Source organism: Sinocyclocheilus anshuiensis, unplaced genomic scaffold, assembly GCF_001515605.1.
Source record: "Sinocyclocheilus anshuiensis isolate Anshui unplaced genomic scaffold, SAMN03320099.WGS_v1.1 scaffold1116, whole genome shotgun sequence".
NCBI lineage: Eukaryota > Metazoa > Chordata > Actinopteri > Cypriniformes > Cyprinidae > Sinocyclocheilus > Sinocyclocheilus anshuiensis.
The window spans coordinates 41,097-61,516 of NW_015548257.1; the positions used below are offsets into that span (position 1 = coordinate 41,097).

At 34.2% G+C, this 20,420-nt stretch overlaps 2 protein-coding genes across 5 annotated transcripts in view; one reads left to right on the plus strand and one right to left on the minus strand.

The window, feature by feature from the left end:
- Positions 1-9,828: 9,828 nt before the first annotated feature.
- LOC107655466 (cold-inducible RNA-binding protein-like) lies at positions 9,829-13,335 on the plus strand. 2 transcript variants are annotated; one of them, XM_016442960.1, is made up of 5 exons: positions 9,829-9,926; positions 10,548-10,653; positions 10,750-10,856; positions 12,218-12,362; positions 12,465-13,335. In XM_016442960.1, the coding sequence occupies exons 2-5, from the start codon at positions 10,554-10,556 to the stop codon at positions 12,695-12,697; spliced, it is 585 nt and encodes a 194-aa protein (XP_016298446.1). In that variant the 5' UTR covers positions 9,829-9,926; positions 10,548-10,553; the 3' UTR covers positions 12,698-13,335. The 2 variants fall into 2 exon arrangements, with proteins under 2 accessions (XP_016298446.1, XP_016298447.1); XM_016442961.1 differs by having other exon boundaries at positions 12,468-13,335.
- A 4,024-nt stretch (positions 13,336-17,359) lies between these two features.
- LOC107655465 (yjeF N-terminal domain-containing protein 3-like) overlaps positions 17,360-20,420 on the minus strand; it is a 12,637-nt gene continuing 9,576 nt past the window's right edge. For all 3 annotated transcript variants that reach the window (XM_016442958.1, XM_016442957.1, XM_016442959.1), the window contains 2 exons: positions 18,454-18,604; positions 17,360-17,728 (listed from right to left, as the gene is read on the minus strand). In XM_016442958.1, the coding sequence (XP_016298444.1) occupies positions 17,532-17,728; positions 18,454-18,604 (348 nt within the window). In that variant the 3' untranslated portion in view covers positions 17,360-17,531. The remainder of the gene's footprint in view (positions 17,729-18,453; positions 18,605-20,420) is intronic.

Genomic DNA, 20,420 nt, shown 5'->3' on the forward strand with positions numbered 1-20,420 from the left:
TCTAACACTTGCATTCTATGTTCTATTTCTATTTTATCTACTTGTATTCTTTTCTATTTATGTTTTTTTTAAACGACCCTCTAACACTTGCATTCTCTATTGTATTTCTATTTTATCTATTTGTTTTCTTTTCTATTTATTTATTTTTTTATTTTTTTATTTTTTACTTGACCCTCTAACACTTAAACTCTCTATTCTATTTCTATTTCATCTACTTGTTTTCTTTTCTATTTATTTATTTATTTTTAAAAAACTTGACCCTCTAACACTTGCCCTCTCTATTCTATTTCTATTTTATCTACTTGTATTCTATTTATGTATTTTTTTACTTGACCCTCTAACACTTGCACTCTCTTTTCTATTTCTATTTTATCTACTTGTTTTCTTTTTCTTTTTTTTTTACTTGAGCCTCTAACACTTGCACTCTATAACCTATTTCTATTTTATCTACTTGTATTCTTTTCTATTTATGTTTTTTTTTAACTTGACCCTCTATTATCTACTTGTTTTCTATTTATGTATTTTTTACTTGACCCTCTAACACTTGCATTCTATATTGTATTTTAATTTGATCTATTTGTTTTCTTTTCTATTTATGTTTTTTTTTACTTGACCCTCTAACACTTTCATTCTATATTCTATTTCTATTTTATCTACTTGTTTTCTTTTTCTTTTCTTTTTTAAACTTTACCCTCTAACACTTGCATTCTATAATCTATTTCTATTTTATCTACTTGTATTCTATTTATGTATTTTTTTACTTGACCCTCTAACACTTGCACTCTCTATTCTATTTCTATTTTATCTATTTGTTTTCTTTTCTATTTATTTATTTTAAAAAACTTGACTCTCTAACACTTAAACTCTCTATACTATTTCTATTTCATCTACTTGTTTTCTTTTCTATTTATTTATTTTTAAAACTTGACCCTCTAACACTTGCACACTCTATTCTATTTCTATTTTATATATTTGTTTTCTTTTCTATTTATTTATTTTTTTTAAACTTGACCCTCTAACCCTTGCACTCTCTATTCTATTTCTATTTTATCTACTTGTTTTCTTTTTCTTTTTCTTTTAAACTTGACCCTCTAACTTGCACTCTATAACCTATTTCTCTAACATTTGCATTCTATATTCTATTTCAATTTTACCTATTTGTTTTCTTTTCTATTTATGTATTTTTTTTTTACTTGACCCTCTAACACTTGCATTCTATATTCTATTTCAATTTTATCTATTTGTTTTCTTTTCTATTTATGTTTTTTTTAAACTTGACCCTCTAACACTTTCATTCTATATTCTATTTCTATTTTATCTACTTGTTTTCTTTTTCTTTTTTTTTACTTGACCCTCTAACACTTGCATTCTCTATTCTATTAAGTAAAAATGTATAAAACACATTTATGTGTTTTAAGTAAAAAAAAAACACATAAATAGAAAACAAGTAGATAAAATAGAAATAGAATGTAGATTGCTAGTCTTAGAGGGTAAAGTTAAAAAGAAAAGAAAAAGAAAACAAGTAGATAAAATAGAAATAGAATATAGAATGAAAGTGTTAGAGGGTCAAGTAAAAAAAAACATAAATCTTTTCTTTTTAACTTTACCCTCTAAGACTAGCAATCTATATTCTGTTTCTATTTTATCTACTTGTTTATATTTATGTCTTTTTTTACTTGACCCTCTAACACTTGCACTCTCTATTCTATTTCTATTTTATCTACTTGTTTTCTATTTGTGTATTTTTTTTCTTGACCCTCTAACATTTGCATTCTATACTCTATTTCTATTTTATCTACTTGTTTTCTTTTGCTTTTGCTTTTTTAACTTGACCCTCTAACACTTGCACTCTCTATTCTATTTCTATTTTATCTACTTGTTTTCTATTTATGTGTTTTTTTACTTGACCCTCTAACACTTGCATTCTACATTCTATTTCTATTTTATCTACTTGTTTTCTATTTATGTGTTTTTTTACTTGACCCTCTAACACTTGCATTCTACATTCTATTTCTATTTTATCTACTTGTTTTCTATTTATGTGTTTTTTTACTTGACCCTCTAACACTTGCATTCTACATTCTATTTCTATTTTATCTACTTGTTTTCTATTTATGTGTTTTTTTACTTGACCCTCTAACACTTGCATTCTACATTCTATTTCTATTTTATCTACTTGTTTTCTATTTATGTGTTTTTTTACTTGACCCTCTAACACTTGCATTCTACATTCTATTTCTATTTTATCTACTTGTTTTCTATTTATGTGTTTTTTTACTTGACCCTCTAACACTTGCATTCTACATTCTATTTCTATTTTATCTACTTGTTTTCTATTTATGTGTTTTTTTACTTGACCCTCTAACACTTGCATTCTACATTCTATTTCTATTTTATCTACTTGTTTTCTATTTATGTGTTTTTTTACTTGACCCTCTAACACTTGCATTCTACATTCTATTTCTATTTTATCTACTTGTTTTCTATTTATGTGTTTTTTTACTTGACCCTCTAACACTTGCATTCTACATTCTATTTCTATTTTATCTACTTGTTTTCTATTTATGTGTTTTTTTACTTGACCCTCTAACACTTGCATTCTACATTCTATTTCTATTTTATCTACTTGTTTTCTATTTATGTGTTTTTTTACTTGACCCTCTAACACTTGCATTCTACATTCTATTTCTATTTTATCTACTTGTTTTCTATTTATGTGTTTTTTTACTTGACCCTCTAACACTTGCATTCTACATTCTATTTCTATTTTATCTACTTGTTTTCTATTTATGTGTTTTTTTACTTGACCCTCTAACACTTGCATTCTACATTCTATTTCTATTTTATCTACTTGTTTTCTATTTATGTGTTTTTTTACTTGACCCTCTAACACTTGCATTCTACATTCTATTTCTATTTTATCTACTTGTTTTCTATTTATGTGTTTTTTTACTTGACCCTCTAACACTTGCATTCTACATTCTATTTCTATTTTATCTACTTGTTTTCTATTTATGTGTTTTTTTACTTGACCCTCTAACACTTGCATTCTACATTCTATTTCTATTTTATCTACTTGTTTTCTATTTATGTGTTTTTTTACTTGACCCTCTAACACTTGCATTCTACATTCTATTTCTATTTTATCTACTTGTTTTCTATTTATGTGTTTTTTTACTTGACCCTCTAACACTTGCATTCTACATTCTATTTCTATTTTATCTACTTGTTTTCTATTTATGTGTTTTTTTACTTGACCCTCTAACACTTGCATTCTACATTCTATTTCTATTTTATCTACTTGTTTTCTATTTATGTGTTTTTTTACTTGACCCTCTAACACTTGCATTCTACATTCTATTTCTATTTTATCTACTTGTTTTCTATTTATGTGTTTTTTTACTTGACCCTCTAACACTTGCATTCTACATTCTATTTCTATTTTATCTACTTGTTTTCTATTTATGTGTTTTTTTACTTGACCCTCTAACACTTGCATTCTACATTCTATTTCTATTTTATCTACTTGTTTTCTATTTATGTGTTTTTTTACTTGACCCTCTAACACTTGCATTCTACATTCTATTTCTATTTTATCTACTTGTTTTCTATTTATGTGTTTTTTTACTTGACCCTCTAACACTTGCATTCTACATTCTATTTCTATTTTATCTACTTGTTTTCTATTTATGTGTTTTTTTACTTGACCCTCTAACACTTGCATTCTACATTCTATTTCTATTTTATCTACTTGTTTTCTATTTATGTGTTTTTTTACTTGACCCTCTAACACTTGCATTCTACATTCTATTTCTATTTTATCTACTTGTTTTCTATTTATGTGTTTTTTTACTTGACCCTCTAACACTTGCATTCTACATTCTATTTCTATTTTATCTACTTGTTTTCTATTTATGTGTTTTTTTACTTGACCCTCTAACACTTGCATTCTACATTCTATTTCTATTTTATCTACTTGTTTTCTATTTATGTGTTTTTTTACTTGACCCTCTAACACTTGCATTCTACATTCTATTTCTATTTTATCTACTTGTTTTCTATTTATGTGTTTTTTTACTTGACCCTCTAACACTTGCATTCTACATTCTATTTCTATTTTATCTACTTGTTTTCTATTTATGTGTTTTTTTACTTGACCCTCTAACACTTGCATTCTACATTCTATTTCTATTTTATCTACTTGTTTTCTATTTATGTGTTTTTTTACTTGACCCTCTAACACTTGCATTCTACATTCTATTTCTATTTTATCTACTTGTTTTCTATTTATGTGTTTTTTTACTTGACCCTCTAACACTTGCATTCTACATTCTATTTCTATTTTATCTACTTGTTTTCTATTTATGTGTTTTTTTACTTGACCCTCTAACACTTGCATTCTACATTCTATTTCTATTTTATCTACTTGTTTTCTATTTATGTGTTTTTTTACTTGACCCTCTAACACTTGCATTCTACATTCTATTTCTATTTTATCTACTTGTTTTCTATTTATGTGTTTTTTTACTTGACCCTCTAACACTTGCATTCTACATTCTATTTCTATTTTATCTACTTGTTTTCTATTTATGTGTTTTTTTACTTGACCCTCTAACACTTGCATTCTACATTCTATTTCTATTTTATCTACTTGTTTTCTATTTATGTGTTTTTTTACTTGACCCTCTAACACTTGCATTATATATTCTATTTCTATTTTATCTACTTGTTTCCTTTTTTTTTTTTTACTTGAGCCTCTAACACTTGCATTCTACATTCTATTTCTATTTTATCTACTTGTTTTCTATTTATGTGTTTTTTTTTTACTTGACCCTCTAACACTTGCACTCTACATTCTATTTCTATTTTATCTATTTGTTTTCTTGTCCTTTTTCTTTTTTTTTTTAAGCCTATCACTTGCACTCTGTCACGCTCTCCAGCGGAAGTGCCCATGAGCTCCTCCAGAGGGCACTCCTCACAAGTCCTTTAGCATTATGTCATGGACTACATTTCCCATTATCCTTTGTTTGGACTCATTAGCCGCTTTTCCACTATCGGGCCGAACGGTTCTCTTTGCTTAACCGTTCCATTCCGTGCCAGTAAGCACGGATACGGTTTCATTACATTTCCCATTATCCTTTGTTTGGACTCATTAGCCGCTTTTCCACTATCGGGCCGAACGGTTCTCTTTGCTTAACCGTTCCATTCCGTGCCGATCCGGGGCCAGTCAGCACGGCTACGGTTTCATTTCCCACTGTGGTGCTGAACGGAGCTCTTTGGAATGCAATACAAATGCATCAGTCGTTGCCTTGGTAACGCAAGTGTAATATAAACAGCGATATGGACGATGATCAGATATTTCTGTTTTTGGGACTCCTTTTTTATCTGATATTTACTTCGTTCAATAACAGAAAAAAGGACAGAACTCTTGACGTGAAAACTAGATAGTGGGAAAGCGGCTATTATGATCTAATGTCTTCCACCTGTGTGTCATTTACTAGTTTGGTGTTCTGGATATAGGTTGTGTTTTAGGCAGCCGCTGTGAGTCGTTGTATTTGCTGTTTTCATTCCTGCTCTCTGTCTGGATTATCTTTGTTTTTCTTTAATAAACTTTTGCTGCATTTAGATCCTCGCCTCATCTCACCCTTGCCTCCATCATAACACACACTCTATTCTATTTCTACTTTATATGCTTGTTTTCTTTTATTTATTTGTTTAAAAAAAAAACTTGACTGTCTAACATTTGCACTCTCTATTTTATTTCTATTTTATATGCTTGTTTTCTTTTTATTTATTTATTTATTTATTTTAAACTGGACTGTCTAACACTTGCACTCTCTATTCTATTTTATCTATTTGTTTTCTTTTTTATTTATTTATTTAAAAAAAAACTGACCCTCTAATGCTTGCACCTCTATTCTATTTCTATTTTATCTACTTGTTTTCTTTTTATTTAAAAACAAAAGATAACAACAACAAAACAATGAACCCTCTAACACTAGCACTCTGTTCTTTTTCTATTCAATCTATTTGTTTTCTTTTCATTTATAAAAACAACCCTATAACTCTAGCGTTCTCTATTCTTTTGACTTGTTTTATTTTTTATTTTTCATTAGACTAATCCTAGATTTATCACAGCACTCGTATATTATTGCTCTTTTGTTGATTCTGATTGCTTCTATTGTCCTCTTTTGTAAGTCACTTTGGATAAAAGCATCTGCTAAATCTAAATGTAGCACATTTTTCTCTATATTTTTATTGCTACATAGTTGTTATTGTTATAATTTATTTTCTCTTCTCTTTATTGTTAGTCTTATATTTATTTTTATTATATGCATGTCTGTACTTTTTCTCCTGCACCAAGACAAATTCCTTGTGTGTAAATATGATTCTGATTAATGTCTGAGTTTTGATAACAAATTTCCAGCTGTACATCAGTGGATGTTTATCAGGATCACATTTGTTTAAAATAATAAGATTTTATTTGTTAATTTGACAATTAATTTCCTCACAGGGGCTTTTGTAGTTTTATGTAGTACTGAATATAGTTATGAAATGCTAATAAATTATATAAATGATTCAGCACTCAGATGTTAAGAGGCACGGTTTCTGGACTCCCATCATTTATTATAACTTTTTGAGATTAATCTGTATTTGCAGGTACAGGATGCCATGATTTGGAGGCAATATTAATCTATTTCATCCAGACACGACTGTTTCTGCAATATCTGCTGAGTTTTTTTCCCTGATGGTGGAAATACATTTTTAGTGTCTATACATAAAGCGACTGTAAACATAAACCCACTCTGAGAAATGTTGAGAGGTGTGACAACTAGCCCCGCTGCGCCTCAGTGCTGTGTGAATGATTGGAATCTGGATGAGTCTCTGAGACGCTTCAATCTTCAGTCTAATGCTTCTGTAAGTCTGAACTGAGTGTAAACTTACACAACTGAGTGAGTTTATAACACTTCAGTTCTGGATTTTTTATGTGTGATATTCAGATTTGCAGATACGTTGTCCTCTGTGCTGTTTGTTTATTATTCTAGTCTTATTTTTAGGAATAAAATCTCTTGTTTTTGATAAAACCTCTAGACCAGCTCAAGAGTTTTCTCAGGTTTGTTCAGATGAATAATCTAATTAGCTGCAAGTCTTTCTAAAGAGAAAACAATCTCACACTTCACTGATCGTCTCTCTGTCTCTCTCAATTCAGTTCAGTTCAATCCAGACAGCTGTATTGGCATGACAAAAGCACATTTCGCATTGCCAAAGCATGCATATGAATAGAGAGCACAGCCTACAACAGAGAGTTTGCAACGACACACACACACACGCACACACACACATGCACACACACATATTATAAAGATACATATACTTACACATACACTCACATATACATATGATAACTACTAAAGATTGTGTAACAAGTTTATGTATGTATGTATTTTAACTAATGAACTGAATAACTGGATTGTGTGTGTGTGTGTGTGTGTGTGAGTGTGAGTGAGTGAGTGAGTCTGTATATTTCCTGGATATAGTTTTCTTGGCTGTGGGCAGATGGGAGTTTTTCAGTTGGGGTGCAGTTATTAAGGTGGGGAAATATTTAGCTTATTTTGGGATAGTAGTGGTTCCTAATGGTTTGGTATTTGGGGCAATCTGTGAGGAAGTGCAGCTCTGTTTTTCAAGCTCTCCCAGAATGCAGTGGGAGCAGTCTCTTCTTCTTCTTCTTCTTCTTCTTCTTCTTCTTAAGCGTTTTTGGCGGTTGGCAAACCAACTTATAGGTGTTTTACTGGAGTTTGGCAAGGAAAAAAAAAACATTTAATTAATTAATACAATATATACTTATAAATAATAAAATAAAACCTGTACCCTGTATATTCGCTCCAACAGACCTGTTTCTGTCAGAAATGTCATTAACTGCACTCATGCTGTCCTCAATGCTGCTCCAAGTATATTTTCCAAGTTGAAGTTTAATTTAAATTGTTCAAATACTTCTTTTAATTAAATTCTTTCGTTTTCATATGCTTGACAATCCATTATCACATGCTGAACAGATTCTGGCTGAGAGTTGAGCAATTGATGAATTTGGTTTTATTTTTACAAAAAGTCTTTTTGTTTTTGGACCTTTTGATTTTTGATTGTTTATGTGGAAAAGCTAAAATGGCAGTTTGGCTGACAAGAAGGAATACAACATGTAATGGAGGTACTGATGCTTTACAGATGTTTAAGGCTTTGGTGAGAATAGGTTAGTTTTGGGGTATATGTTTTATTAATTAATAAATGATATTGACTCCTTTTTTTCTTTGTGGGGTACTGAAAGTATTTTATGTCAATCCAGTGAAGAGAGAGGTTTTAATATAATGTTATAAATGAAAATGCTTTATACAGCCTTAATATGTTTATGTAGGTAGGCTATTTGTATTTATAATATGCACATATGTATATTTATAATTGTTTGTAAATAAAAGAGGTTTAAAAGTCTCAATTCAATTCAAGTGAGCTTTATTGGCATGACTTGCACAGTATTGCCAAAGCATTGAGCACTGCATGAACAAAGAACATAATTAAAAGTCAAGTCTCTCTCTCTCTCTCATGTGTCTTTATATATGTTTATTATCTTAACGTTGTTTTTATGCTCAGTAGCATTCCGGTGGTGTCTGTGTGTGTGTGTGTGTGTGCTGGTTTGGAGTTAGCTGTATATTTCCTGGATATAGTTTTCTTGGCTGTGGGCAGATGGGAGTTTTTCAGTTGGGGTGCAGTTATTAAGGTGGGGAAATATTTAGCTTATTTTGGGATAGTAGTGGTTCCTAATGGTTTGGTATTTGGGGCAATCTGTGAGGAAGTGCAGCTCTGTTTTTCAAGCTCTCCCAGAATGCAGTGGGAGCAGTCTCTTCTTCTTCTTCTTCTTCTTCTTCTTCTTCTTAAGCGTTTTTGGCGGTTGGCAAACCAACTTATAGGTGTTTTACTGGAGTTTGGCAAGGAAAAAAAAAACATTTAATTAATTAATACAATATATACTTATAAATAATAAAATAAAACCTGTACCCTGTATATTCGCTCCAACAGACCTGTTTCTGTCAGAAATGTCATTAACTGCACTCATGCTGTCCTCAATGCTGCTCCAAGTATATTTTCCAAGTTGAAGTTTAATTTAAATTGTTCAAATACTTCTTTTAATTAAATTCTTTCGTTTTCATATGCTTGACAATCCATTATCACATGCTGAACAGATTCTGGCTGAGAGTTGAGCAATTGATGAATTTGGTTTTATTTTTACAAAAAGTCTTTTTGTTTTTGGACCTTTTGATTTTTGATTGTTTATGTGGAAAAGCTAAAATGGCAGTTTGGCTGACAAGAAGGAATACAACATGTAATGGAGGTACTGATGCTTTACAGATGTTTAAGGCTTTGGTGAGAATAGGTTAGTTTTGGGGTATATGTTTTATTAATTAATAAATGATATTGACTCCTTTTTTTCTTTGTGGGGTACTGAAAGTATTTTATGTCAATCCAGTGAAGAGAGAGGTTTTAATATAATGTTATAAATGAAAATGCTTTATACAGCCTTAATATGTTTATGTAGGTAGGCTATTTGTATTTATAATATGCACATATGTATATTTATAATTGTTTGTAAATAAAAGAGGTTTAAAAGTCTCAATTCAATTCAAGTGAGCTTTATTGGCATGACTTGCACAGTATTGCCAAAGCATTGAGCACTGCATGAACAAAGAACATAATTAAAAGTCAAGTCTCTCTCTCTCTCTCTCGCTCTCGCTCTCTCGCTGCTTACGTAAACGAGCGTGAGTTAGGCCCCGCCCCCGAGCGTGGGGCTTTATAAGCGGCGCGCTGCGTCTTGCTGCGTCTCTGGAGTTCTGGAAGCGTTAGAGACTCGCATCATTTCTCCCGCAACTGCGAAATTACAGGTACCTGCCTTTTTCTTTTCTTTCGTTTTTCTTATTTTAACCGGCGCTCGTTTGCTTTATTCGACGCCTGCTTCCACTATATTTAAATCTAGCTCGTGTAACAATAGGATCGATCGTCTTGCCTCGTGTTTTGTCCTTCGTGATTCGCGCGCTGCTTAAAATGGCGACGCCTCGTTGCGATCTTCATCATCCTCACCTCAGAGCAGCCGTTTTTATTCACGTTGAATCGATTAATCTGTGCTTTCGCTATCTGTGACCGTGTGTTTGTGTGTTATAATGCGTATTTGCCGACGGCTGGTCTCAGATCAGCGGGTTTTTGTGCTTTTATTCGGTGGTTCGTGGGTTTGTATGGAATCTATTGTTTGACCCAGTTTAGATCTTGGCGCGCAGTGACCCACATCTCGAGTTTGAACCAATACAAAACACGACAAACATTAAAATAGCGTATTAATGTTATTTATAAAGATCAATTAATCGCTAAATGCCTGATTTTTTTTTTTTTTTTTTTTAACTCGCTTTTTCCGCCTAGGGTCAGAACTAACGCGTTTGTTGGCTCGATACGAGCTGTTTTGAGCTGTAATGTAGCGCGTGTGTGTTATTGATCCGCTTGTGTGTTTCTAGCTCAGAATGTCTGACGAAGGAAAGCTGTTTGTCGGCGGCCTGAGTTTCGACACCACCGAACAGTCGCTAGAGGACGCCTTCTCCAAATATGGCGTCATCACCAACGGTAAGTAGCCAATCATTGACGCGCTCTGCTGCTGATTGGTTCCGGCGTTGACTGCGTTTTGCATAAGCCGCGCATTATTATAATGTCTGTTTTCAGTTCACGTGGCCAGAAACCGAGAAACCAACAGATCCAGAGGATTCGGTTTCGTGACCTTTGAGAATCCGGACGATGCGAAAGACGCACTTGAAGGAATGAATGGAAAGGTTCGTTACGCTTGTTTTCATTTGGGCTCAAATTGGGGGTGGGAGTTCTGGCTCTTTTTTTTAGGGAGTCGGTTCATTTGACTCGGTTCAGCAGCACGAACCGACTCCAGAACGGCTCTGCGTTTAGTTCCACTTCTGGCTTTTATGATTCAGCCAAATTCAATAATTGTCATCTAAATTATGCAGTGTATAATTGCTGAGCCTTATTTCCAGAATTTATTTTTTGGTATTTGAAGGCCAGAATAATTTGCAATAAAACATGATTGAGTGTTTGTGTGTATAAACCTGAATAGTTTGATACAAAAGTCAATGTATTTTGTAAAACTATTGGTACAATATTATTTCTAGTTTTTGTACTTGGAACCTGAATTTTGTATAAACATGAATGTATGGTGGAAAAATTGACATTCAGTTTTCACCCTGAATGTATGAGTGAACTAAATTTATTATAATGATAATGCTAAAAATCACCATTTATTTCGTTTATAAGGGGTGTAACTGATGACATGTTTCGGTAGTGACCATTTTAGATCTTTTTGAACCCAGCTCAAAGATGCTAATCAGCACATGGTTAGCTAGCACAGTTCTAAACCTGTAAAAACTAAATTAAATGTTATGGAATAACTCCCAAAAAATTGCAGAAAAAATGTGTTTGGTAGTGACTTTCCTTAAAGTTTTTATTTTTTAGGCTTTTGAACATTTACCTCAGTGCTGTGACCATCTACTCGCACCTCGTAGCTATAAGAGGAATATTTCCTGATCATAAATGCAGGGGTGTGGTTACAATCAGTCTCGGCCAATAGACTAAAACAGTAGTGACATGAAAAATGTGGGACATTTAAATTTTTTATATATATATATATATAAAATACGTGGTTTCATAATTTACAAAGAAAATGTGAATTTTTTTTTGAACTTACTTTTTTAAAAGAACCAAAAATATAATTAATAAAAAATTATATTTCATAAGTTGCAATTTAGGGGTTAGGGTTTGGAACCGCCACCTCCCAATTGAAAGTACCCAATAAAAGATTTTATATATGCATGTGGTTTTTTTTACAATCTTTTTAGAACTCTCCATCATCGTGGTCACATGAAACTATACGTCTTCCGGGCAAAAAGTGTAGTTTAAAATTTTAACTTATTCGAACATGAAAGGTCTCTAAAGCTGTGTTTTGGGCCATTATGCTTTGACACCGTATCTGTCAAACAAACTCGAACCGACAGCACAACATCGCTTAATCCCTTAATTTATTTTAATTTTATTTAATAACGGTCATTCACACGCAGCCGGGGGAGTGTGCCGGAGTCTCTGGTTTATTTCCCTCGCTGGATGTTTCTGACGCTGTGTTTCGCTGTAGTCTGTGGACGGCCGGACGATCCGTGTGGACGAGGCTGGTAAGGGTGGTGGCGGTGGAGGCCGGTCCGGCGGTGGATCCTACAGAGGTGGAGGAGGACGAGGAGGTGGAGGAGGAGGCTTCTTCAGAGGAGGCCGAGGAAGAGGAGGTTTGAGAGCTGCTGCTCTGTCAGCAGTATTATGTGATCCTCAGATTCAGGTTTTTTGGGTGTCTAGTTGATAAACTCGGTGTTGTGATGTCTTGCTTGTTGAAGGCGGAGGTGGCTATGGAGGTGGTGACCGCAGTTATGGAAGTGACCGAAGCTACGGCGGCGGCGGATATAAGAGTGGAGGAGGAGGATACTCCTCTGGAGGAGGCGGAGGCTACAACAGAGACAGGTGTGTTCCTGCAGAGGCGCAGCACCATTCAGTGTCTTTAGATTGCAACAAAAATAGTAGAAGCTTTAATGTTAAGTACTTGTGCAAACTTCAGAACACCCAATAACTGTTATCAGGAAAGTTGCATTAAGAGTTCCCAAAAAATATATAATTTAGCACATCTCATTCTAACTACTGTAGTGTTTTGTTTGTTCTTGCATTGTTCTGTGCTTAGCTGCAGGTATATAATTAATTTTAAAGAATTTATTTTGAGTGGTGTTCATAAAGGGATAGTTCTCACACACGCGCACAAAACTTTAGTTTCTCGGTCATTTACTTGTAGTGCCAAACCTGATTGAAGAACGTTGGCGACCAAATCGTTTTGTTTGCGTAGACTTCAATTATATGGGCAAAAAATACAATGGGAACTGAAGCGTTTGGTCGCCAGCATTTTTATAGATTTTAGACATCATTTGGAATAAAATGAGGGCAAGTTAATTTAATTCTTGGGTGAACTGTCTCTTAAATTATAGCGAGAGTATCCTACAGGGTCAGAAATATGGGTTTAATTTTCTAGCTTCCTGTTGGCTTGGTTTAAATGTGACCCAAATGTGTTCTTGATGGGTCAGTCTCTGAAGAATTGAGATTTTTAGCACTGCATGTTATTTCCAATGAGAAGAATAGAGGTTTAAAGTCATGTGTTCTTAATGTCACATAATTTAATTAATGGCTATAAAAATACAAGTAAAATTAACAGCTCAAACATGAAGAACAGCAGAATTCTAAACTGTAGTTTGTGTTTGGCTTTGAAGACTAATTGGGTTTGTTACTAAAGTGTTGCACCTTGCTAACTAAATGGAGTTTAAACATGTTGCACGACTGCCTGTGTCCTCGTGATCAAATGGAAGAACTGAGTTTAATGGGAATAACCTTCACCAGTACTGCTAGCTAGTTGAGTAGAGTGAGTTATTGAGTGTTTCACCCAAACAATGCTTGATTTGAACCCAAGCGCTCTGGATGAGTTTCCTCAAACACGTCCTTGGAGCTTGAAGCGTTGCATCTCCTGAAGTGAATCCTGACTCTGGCTGCTCTGTTCGTTAGCCTGTGTGCGCGAGGTAACCTTCCTTTGCTCTCCTGTTCACTTTAAGTTTAAGTATTTGTAGCTCTGACAGCACAGCGCAGATCTTAAGGCCTCAAGATGCGTTAAATTCCCACTCATTTCTCCCCATGCATTGCCAACCATGCTAGAAAGACCTTAAATTGTCTCACCAACACATTTACTTTCACCAATGTAGTTCAATTTGAGAAATGCCAAATTAGTTACAAAGACACTAGTTAGTTTTGATGTCTGTGATTCCTGCGTTTGAGTGTTTAAGGTTTAGTGATCTGTCTTTGGTTTTGTTCAGGTTGAGTTCCCATCGGAAGCCGTCTGGGGTTTGGAGATGAACGGCGTTTGTTCCTCTGAAGCGTGAGGTTGGTGGAACGTCTCATTACATACATATGGAGCATATTTAGCAAAAGCAGAACGACCTATCTCTGTACGAAAAATCGGCATCTTAAGAGTTTCTGTTGATCTAGTATTATAAATATTTGTGCAGTATGTCAACAAACTAGATGTATACCGTAGTAATTTACCCACTAAAGCTTTTAAAATAAAAAATAACATTTTTTTCTCCTCAAGCACAATGAAGTCCAATTTGTCATTTCATATAAATTACAGTGATGTGTGCGGACACTTGTGCCAGTAACAAATCGTAAAGCAGAATGATAAACTACATCCAATTTTTTCAAACCATTCAGAGATGCATGCATTTAAATTATATCACCATAGTCCAATACTGATAGAGTACTTTCCACTAAACGTTTACGAGCAACATTTTTTTTAAATGAAAATGGAAACCTATCGCTGGTCTCAATTTCTTTAAAAGACTATCGATATGAGAGCTGTAAGTCGGCTTATCATCGAGCCAGATGCCAAGAAATTTGTAAGACGCAACCCTTTCAATCTGTGTACCATTTAAAGTTTGAATCATAAAATCATTTAATGACAATCTGGACCGTGTAAAAATCGTGTATTTAGTTTTTTTAGCATTCAACGCTAATTGTAAGTCACCAAGAGAAATCTGAAATGCATTCTGCCACTTTTAAAGATGGAGCCATAGTGTAGATGATAGTATCATCTGCATAAAAGTGTACATTTGCTGGCTCAACTAATTAACCAAGTTCATTTATATAGATAGAAAATAAAATTGGCCCCAAAATTGATCCTTGAGGAACACCGGTATTCACTATTAAAGGAGCAGAAACATAATTATCTATGGACACACATCGAGTCCTTCCAGTCAAATAATTAAAGAACCACTTCAACACTATATCACTAAAACCTACACATTTAAGCCTTTGCAACAAAAGATCATGATTCACAGAATCAAATGCTTTCGATAAATCAATAACGAGTGCAGTACATGATTTTTTTTTATCATCCAATGCAGTTATTATATCATTAGTGACGTACATTGCAGCAGTTATAGTACTATGTCCTTGTCTAAAACCTGACATAAAATATTATTAGCTGACAAATAGTACTTTAACTGTTCATTTACCATGATTCAAACACTTTAGCTGTAACAGACCATCTTGAAATAGGCCAATAATTATCCAATACCCTTCAGTAATGGCCGAATAATTGCTGACTTCCAAGAACTTGGTATCAGATCACTGCTTAAACTTGAATTAAAAAGAGGCAATAGGTCTCGCTATTAAGTCTGCAGATATTTTTAAAAAGTAAGGCTCTGTTTGATCAGGGCCAGCATGAACTTTATGAACCTGAGACAGGGAAATAGGTAGAAAATTAAAAACATTTCTTATACAACTTGAAGAGATGGCCATATTATCTTTACCATCAAACCAGATGAAGTGATTGAACTTGTATTAGTAAAATGTGTATTAAAAGCTTCTGCTATATTCTATTTATCCTTAATTTCTTCATTATTTACCTTTAGTAAATCGGGAGTCTGCATAGACCCGGTTGATGATTTTATCAGCTTCCAAAATTTACTAGGATCATTCCAACTTTTATTTATCACACTAAGATAATACTCACTTTTTGTATTTTTTATCATTTTGGTACATTTAATCCTTAGTGCTCTATATTGTTCCCAATCACTAGCGCTATTAGTTCTTTTAGCCTTGGTCCAAGCAATATTTTTATAATATATTTTATAACATATCACATACATGAAAAACCTCACTATTATACAAGTCATGTAAAAAGGCTTGCTCACTAAAGTTTTTATAGTTTCTTCTAAAAATAAACAGACTTGTATATAGGTAGAACTGTACAATGATCACTTGCATCATTACTAAATATTCCAACAGAAGAATACTTGTGGAGAATTTGTAAGTGTAACGTCAAGCAATGTAGACTTGTCCATATGTCTTGAATTTTGATTTTGAATGTCTTGAATTGAGGTTTTACAAAGGCTTGACCTGTGTTTTGTGATCTGATCTGGTTTCTAGTGTAGATGATGGAACGATGGGCTGAAGATGAAACCGAGGACCTGCTGTGATTGATGGAGATTCATGTTTAGTCATTTAGCAGATGCTTTTATCCAAAGCGACTTACAAATGAGGACAGAAGCAATCAAAACCAGCAAAAGAGCAATAATATGTGACCCTAGAGCACAAAGCCAGTCATACGGGTCAATGTTTTAACTCGTGCAGTTGAAAACCCTGTAACACCACTGGTTTTCCTGCTCAGAAATTACCGTGATGATGTTTTATAATCACCAAATACTGGATCCGGCTTGAAGGTTTAGTGTGCTCTTCTGGAGCTGTTTGATCGCAGGCCTCAGGAACATTACTTAATGCATTAACAATGAGCAATGCATTTCTTACAGTATTTATGAATCTTTGTTAATAAAAATCCACCTGTTGTGAATGATTTCAGGTTTATTACATAATCTCAACAGATGCAAGTTTTGATTTTAAAACTGCATTAGTACATGTTGAAATGAATGATTTAGACGAATTGTTAGTTTGTAAACTAATTGAAGTTTGTTGTGTTTCCTAGGTTTCACTGATCTGAGCTTATGCTGTTTGTAAATGAAGAAAAAAGCATGTTTTTGTTTATAATTTTGACTTAATAAAATGTGAACGCTCACACTGGTGTGCTTTAATCAGGTTTGTTTTGAAACGCTTTTATTTTGTTCAAAACGGCACAGTCACACAGCAGTCTAAAATGACCGGCCTACACAAAATAGCTTATGAATTTCTCATGCTGTATTAAAACCAAATATTGGGATGAAATTTTTTTCTAAACTTGTTTTGCTTCAAGTAGGAGCGAGTTTTGTTTTTATTTTTGAAACTAATAAAAGTCTAGGTTAAGAAAAAGCCTTTTTTTGCAAATCTTTAAAGGATTAGTTCACTTCCAAAATAAACTCACTCTCCACTTGTTCCAAATCTGTACGAGTTTCTTCTGTTGAACACAAACGAAGATATTTTGAGAAATGTTGGTTTCCATCGACTTCCACAGTAGGCTGATGGCGTCAATGAATGGACTTTAGCTGGAAAAATGACTCTTCGTAACGATCTTGCATTATTGAAACTATTTTCCTGTCGACACTGTAGTAAAGCTACTTTGACACGCTCAGACTTGTATAAAGCGCTTTATAAATAAAGATGACTAGTAGGGGAAAATACTGTGGAAGTCAATGGTGCTCATCAACTGCTTGGGTACCAACGTTTTTCAAAATATCTTCGTTTGTGTTCAACAGAAGAAAGAAACTCAGATTTGTAACGAGTGGACAGTGAGTAAATGATAGAATTTTCATTCTGGACGTGAACGAATCCTGTAACGATGGAAGCGCATCAATCAAACCGAATACTCAAGACTCCCGTCTTCTGTTGAATTGTGTTTGTTGCTCTTAAACGAAGACATGGAGAAACATTGCTGGAGCGGATCACAGCTGGACCACAGCATCCGTCCCGGAGAACTTGGGCAGGTTCAGCTCGTACTTCCTCTGAAGGTCAAAGGGCAGGAAGCGTCCGGCCAGGAAGTGTGATCCGGAGAAGCTCCGGGAGCATCGCTTCGGCGTCATCAGAGAAACCAGAAGCGCAGGACTGATCCCATCTGAGCTGGACTCGTCTGCGTCCCAGCCTGCAGTCACAACACATTACCACCACACTAGAGCCTCCTTTAGAAAATCAGCTCTCCATTGATGTATGGTTGGTTAGGATAGCACAATATTTGGCCGAGATACAACTATTTGAAAATCTGGAATCTGAGGGAGGTTATCCCAACTAAATTTTCCTTGGATTATATTCTTGTTTTCATTAAGCAGCTGGGCGAGAAGTAACAGCTGTTTTAAGTTTGCATGTCTTACTATCAGCTGTGATTACTCTGTTAATTAAAAGGCTGTTGATATGCATATTCACTAATTGTTTACGAGGCTGACAAGTAGCTGAACATTTACTTGTTTGATTAGTGACACTTAGCCTGCATTTTAAAATCTTTATTTGAATGTGGCAACATAATATCATGCGCTACAATATTTCTATGAATTAATCAGCTATCGGCCAATCACTGTGTGCATAGATAATAAGCACTCTGACATCATCCATAGCAATGAGCTCAGCCCCGCCCCCTTACTCTCAGCTCTATTCCTTAGTACAGGTTCGTCTCAGCAGCTTTGTGAACAGGTTTTAAGAGAAACTCTTAGCTAAAACGTTTACTGCTGTTTAGGAGAACTCTCAGCGGTCAGATTAAATGTGTTGTGAATACGAGCCCGGGTGTTGATTGTGCTAAACCGTCATCAGCACCAGCTCGTCACTCAGGTCTATGACTGGTGTTTGTAATGAAGTGGTTTTGATGAGGTCTCGTACCTGACGGGATGTCCAGGCTGACGATGGGCGCTTTGAGTCCTCGTAGCGTCTGCAGGACTCCGGTGAACGGCTCTCCGACTGACGCCAGCTCAGTTTCTGGACCCAGAACCGCGTCCACAACCAGGTTATAGGCTTCGTTGATGAGCTGCACCTTCACGAGGAAAACCAGCAAACCGTGATTTAACTTCTTAGTGACTTATTCATCTGAACTCACTGCTTCAGTTCTGCTCACATTATCCATGATGCTTGAGTAATTGTCATTTAGTTTTGTTTTTTAACCCTAAGGTGCTGTTCGTTTTGGTTTTTAGAATTTTTACTTCATTGAAACTTGGTAGAGGTCTTGGCACTTGCAATGTGAACACACAAAAATCCAGTTTAATTTGTCCTGAAAAAAGTTCAAGGTCAAAAATGTTACCCCTTACTTAGCCCAGGTAAAAATAAAGTGTACTTCAATGCACTAAAAAAATACTTAAATACCAGCAAGTGCAGTTGTAATACATTCTTATTTTTTGTGCTAAATACAATGTAAAAAATTGTACACTATAAATACACTAATTAAAAGTATATTTCTACTTCGGTGCAATTGCAAAAGTGTACCAAATACCACTGATATTTAAATTGATTTTAAAGTATACTACTGCAAAAATATACTTTTATTACTGTATTTCTTAAAAGTGGACTTTGAATGGTTTAAAAATTAGTTCAATGTTAGCACACTTTTATATAGTTATCCTGTTTAAATTAAATTTATGTTATTTCAAATATATTAGAAATGTAATAGTTATAAGTACATTTTCCCAACTGTGCTACTTAAGTACACTTAATATAAATACACAAATTAGCACTAACACTTGATTTTAAGTGTAGTCAGATAACGTGTTTAATAATTGCATTGCTTAAAAGTGTGTCCCAACAATCACTTGAAATAATATTTTAGTGGATTTTTATATATATTATCACTTAAGTTCTATTTTGATTTTCAGGAAAAATACAGTACATGCTACTACAAGCAACATGCTAGTAACTTGCTAATCATTTGCTAATCATTATAGCAACATGCTAGTCACTTGCTAATCATGCTAACATGCTAGTGACATGCTAATCATGCTAGCAACATGCTAGTCACTTGCTAATCATGCTAACAACATGCTAGTGACATGCTAATCATGCTAGCAACATGCTAGTCACTTGCTAATCATGCTAACAACATGCTAGTGACATGCTAATCATGCTAGCAACATGCTAGTTACTTATTAATCATGCTAGCAACATGCTAGCGACATGCTACTCACTTGTTAATCATGCTAGCAACATGCTAGAAACATGTTAGTCACTTGCTAAATCATGCTAATAACATTCTAGTCACTTGCTTATCATGCTAGCAACATGCTAGTCACTTGTTAATAATGTTAACAACATGATAGCGACATACTAGTCACTTGCTAATCATGCTAACAACATGCTAGTGACATGCTAATCATGCTAGCAACATGCTACTAACTTGTTAATCATGCAAGCAATATGTTAGAAACATGCTAACGACATGCTAGTAACTTTGCTAATCATGCTAACGACATGCTAGTCATGCTAGTCACTTGCTAATCATGCTAGCAACATGCTAGTTACTTATTAATCATGCTAGCAACATGCTAGCGACATGCTACTCACTTGTTAATCATGCTAGCAACATGCTAGAAACATGTTAGTCACTTGCTAAATCATGCCAATAACATTCTAGTCACTTGCTTATCATGCTAGCAACATGCTAGTCACTTGTTAATAATGTTAACAACATGATAGTGACATGCTAGTCACTTGCTAATCATGCTAACAACATGCTAGTCACTTGCTAATCATGCTAACAACATGCTAGTCACTTGCTAATCATGCTAACAACATGCTAGTCACTTGCTAATCATGCTAACAACATGCTAGTCACTTGCTAATCATGCTAACAACATGCTAGT